Genomic DNA, 4179 nt, shown 5'->3' with positions numbered 1-4179 from the left:
CTCTCCGCTCGCTCTCTCTCTCTCTCTCTCATCTCAAAGAAATTTTGATGATCATCTTTTCTCTCGTACAAATCCATTACCATTCACATGTTGCTGGTTTATCTCAAATACATGTCACGCCTTCTCATTTCAATCTCTGTCCTGTGACATGATATATTTTCAGTCGGAGACTTGATATGAACACCGTTCCATTTTGTTCCTTCCTTCGTCCTAGCTAGAGCTTCATACTACGAGTGCTAGCCTCTTCTTCTGAGCGTTTTAATTCACAAGTCACAAGTCATTGAGAGGGAGGAAAAAAACAAGACTTGGGTCTTGTTCTTAGTTTTGGCATACGCTTTCGGTTTTGAGAGCTTCATGGGCCCGTAGAGGTTTATTAGAAAGGATGCAAAAGAATCAGCCATGGGTTGCTCTGCTGAAGATTTGGTAGCGTGGAGAGATTTCCCCAAAGGTCTCAGAGTCCTGCTGCTTGATGAAGATGCCACCTCTGCTGCTCAAACTAAGCTGAAGCTTGAAGCAATGGACTATATTGGTATTAAAAATCTTCAAACTTCTTCTAAGCTTTCAGCCCTTCTTTGGGTATTTTCTTTGTTGGATTTAGATGCATGCATGTTTCCTCATTTAATTATTACCTGAGAATTACAAACGTTTGGTGAATTGCTTGTAAAATACACACAGATTACGAAACTATTAGTATCAAATGACTCATCTCACACGCGCACAGCGTGGTTTAATTAAAAAAAAAAAAACAAAGCCTACATGCAAGATCTCATGAGTAAATAGCATGATTCAGACAAGTCCAAATTGCTAGAACTGATATTGGAAGTTGTAGAAGAGAATATATATATAGATGGTTTCCGTAGCCTTAATCAATCTTTGATCTAGCTAGTTCCAACATGCACTAGTGTTTTTGTGTTTAGAGAGGAAAATGATGGGCTAAGCTTATCATTCTATTCCTTTCTCTAGACTGTTGTCCCGTCTACAGTTCCTAAAAACTACTTCGGAGCATTGCTTTCTTTGTGATGCATTTGGTGAAAAGGGATGAGGAACTACTCTTGTTGGAGTACGGAATAATAATCCATCAACCCCTTCAGGGTTTCGGTGTAGTGGCGTGGTCTTTTGACATGGTACCAGATCAAGTTCAAGTTTTACTAAATTGATGGTGCTTTGATAAAAGTTGGATCTCTCGAGGACCTTGTTTCGGAAAAACTCGGTCCACGTTCACCCAGTTTTTCCTAGGCAAAAAAGCCCCATGGGACTAGTTCTGTCTTGATCCACCTCCTGAGGATCAAAACAGGACCATATTATCTCAAAATTGGGGCCGGTATCGATCTTGGCCCAATTTTGACGAGTTTGCCAAACTTATCCTTAGGGTTGAATATCAACTCTACTAAGGTTGAGCCCTATCAATCTCATGATAAGAACAGCTGCCTTATAAATACAATTGCGATAGGAAATAATTTAGTATGTATAGATATCTTATATTTTCTACAGATGCTTAGTATGGTTCTACTTGCAAATATGTTCATGTAACGACTTCTGATTAATAATGTTTACCTGCGAGATACAACACTATGGATTGGAGGTTTTTTCAAGTATCTTCAGTGAATGCCTGACATTTTACCAGTTTCTGAATGCTGACATATTTTTTCCCCAGAAATACCTCTTTTTAAAATACGGAACTAGTTTGTGTGATTTGTTCGGAAGATCTTACTTTCTCTCTGCTTTTCAAAGTTGCTATAATGCATCTCTTCCTTCGTTCTTTTTTGCTTTTCAAGGATGATGAGAAGGATGCTGCATTGCCATTTATCAGGAAGCATAATAAAAATAGCTTTATATTTCTGTTTTCAGTTTGTTATTGTGAACTTTTCCGTGACATAGTACTTAAGTATGTACTTTTTTTTAAAAATACTGCTTCCAACGTTCTCTTTAATCTGTCCAGTTTGTTCATACCGCAATGAGAATGAAGCATTGGAAGCGATTTCTATGAAGGCGGAAAGCTTTCATGTTGCAATTGTAGAGGTAATGCTTATATTGGAGATTAATTAACACATGTTTATAGAGAACGACCCTTAGCTATATATATCTTGAATGTTATTTTCTTGTAGGTGACTTCTTCTAATAGTCAAGGAAGCTTCAAATTTATTGAAATGGCTAAGGACCTTCCTGTCATAGGTAAATAGTTATGCTTCTGACACCTATTTCACTGAGCTCGTATATAATGTTTTTATGCTATATTCTATTTATCCATTTGTTTTCCCATCAAATTCACAAATTAATGACGTCGCGTTTCATCTGTCCTTGCACCTTGAAAGCCTTGATGTTTTTAATTTCAGGAAAATTTCTATGGCTGGAATTTGTATCTCGTCAGATGAAATGTCCTTCTCTGCATTATAAACAATATAATCAAATTAGTATAAAATTATTGACGAGTATTATTTTGTCTATTACAGCTATCTCTGATGTTCGTTGTCTGAGCACCATGATGAAATGTATATCAGTAAGTTCCTCACAAACTTCATGAGATTAAATATCCCTGTAATTATTTTGATAAATATTTCATTTCTTTTATTTTTCAGCTTGGTGCAGCTGAGTTTCTTCAGAAACCACTATCTGAAGAAAAACTCAGAAACATATGGCAGCATGTAGTTCATAAGGTTCGCTTTTTATGCTGCATTTACAACTTAATGTTTTCTTATGGATTGAAACTAAGAAAGTTTCTTAGCCCTGAACAGGCCTTTAACGCAGGGGGAAACGACATCTCAAAATCGTTGGAGCCAATAAAAGATACTGTTGTTTCAATGCTTCAGCTTCAGTCAAATACTGAGAGGGAAACTTCGGAGAAAGATCAAGAAACTAAACAAGACAGTTCGGAAGAAAGCGACAGGTTTCAAGCACCGTCAACTCCACAATTGGTTACAGGAGGAAAGGACGATGAATATTTCCAAGACCCAGTAACCCACACGAAAGATAATTTGGACAATTCCACAGACTTGATTGAAGTAAGAAAATATAGTCATTCTAAATCAAAACCCGTCGACATTACAACCAGTAGTTTGCCAAATTTAGATAGTAGTAGAGAGGACGAAATGATTTCTCGTCACATAGAGGAGGAGGTAACCTCAGATAACGGTTCTAAAACTGATGAATGCAGTTCTATTAAAGACAGCTGTGAGCCTTCTTTGCATATGAACAAGGGTGGTAATATGGAATCCAGTGTGGAGGAGCACAAGAAAAAGAAATCATTTCTTCGCAGTAGTTCAACTTCACATAGCAACAAGGGTGATCGGAGAAAGACAAAGGTGACAAGTAATCTACGCCCATGAAATTATGTTACACCGTCAATCTAACCTGTATTGCTTTATTCTAACTTCAATAATTTTTGGGTAAATTTCACGACCCTTTCCAAGTTTGATTATTTGAATTCCCAACTTTGAGAGGTTTTTGCACATAACCCCCCGAACTTTTTCACTAAACCGTTGATTGTATTTAACACCCCCCTTATAGTAATATCGTCAAATCTAACCTGTCAGGTGATGAAAAAGACGAAATGTTAAAGTACCCCTGAGTCCTGAAAAGCAATGGAAACAATAAAAGAATAAAAGGGTGGTTTTTAGGGCCTAAAAGTATTTTCTTCTTCTTTGGTTATGTGCTTGGCAAGCCACATGTTAGACTTGATGGAGTCACTTTGGAGGGTTATAGTGAAATTCTTTTAGGAGTTTAGTGCAATAGAGGAAGTTTAGGGGGGGCTATATGCAAAATCCCTCAAGTTAAGGGGTTTTTCCAAAAGTAAAGTAGTTAAGAGGGTGTTATCTCAAAATGGAGAAATTACGGGGGGGTTTTGTGAAATGTACCCTAGTTTTTGTTAATCATCATCAAGATGGGTGGATTGATGCCTTTCAAATATAATTAAGTGTTTAAGAGAATTTTGTTGCCAATTTAGGTCGATTGGACACCTGATCTTCATAGAAGATTTGTTCAGGCTGTTGAACAACTTGGGATTGATCAAGCTATCCCTTCCAAGATTCTAGAGTTGATGAAAGTAGAAGGCTTAACGAGGCATAATATAGCCAGTCATCTACAGGTGAACACATATCATTTATTCACTTATTTTGTTTGCCTTGTTAGGTATCTCATTTCATTTATAAATAAAGTTATATATATATATATATATATATATAT

At 36.8% G+C, this 4179-nt stretch overlaps 1 protein-coding gene across 2 annotated transcripts in view; it reads left to right on the top strand.

Annotated features, from left to right (window-relative positions):
- The window catches only part of LOC109837474 (two-component response regulator-like APRR2), a 9114-nt gene continuing 4941 nt past the window's right edge, over positions 7 to 4179 (top strand). The window contains exons 1-7 of one of the 2 annotated variants that reach the window (XM_020405733.1): positions 7 to 529; positions 1940 to 2019; positions 2106 to 2172; positions 2451 to 2497; positions 2577 to 2654; positions 2733 to 3299; positions 3941 to 4081. In XM_020405733.1, the coding sequence (XP_020261322.1) occupies positions 400 to 529; positions 1940 to 2019; positions 2106 to 2172; positions 2451 to 2497; positions 2577 to 2654; positions 2733 to 3299; positions 3941 to 4081 (1110 nt within the window). In that variant the 5' untranslated portion in view covers positions 7 to 399. The remainder of the gene's footprint in view (positions 530 to 1939; positions 2020 to 2105; positions 2173 to 2450; positions 2498 to 2576; positions 2655 to 2732; positions 3300 to 3940; positions 4082 to 4179) is intronic. The other variant, XM_020405734.1, reaches the window with a different exon arrangement.

This window comes from Asparagus officinalis, chromosome 4 (assembly GCF_001876935.1).
Source record: "Asparagus officinalis chromosome 4, Aspof.V1, whole genome shotgun sequence".
Lineage (NCBI taxonomy): Eukaryota > Viridiplantae > Streptophyta > Magnoliopsida > Asparagales > Asparagaceae > Asparagus > Asparagus officinalis.
The sequence above is the reverse complement of the archived record's forward strand: the minus strand, read 5'-3'. Positions and strand labels throughout refer to the sequence as shown.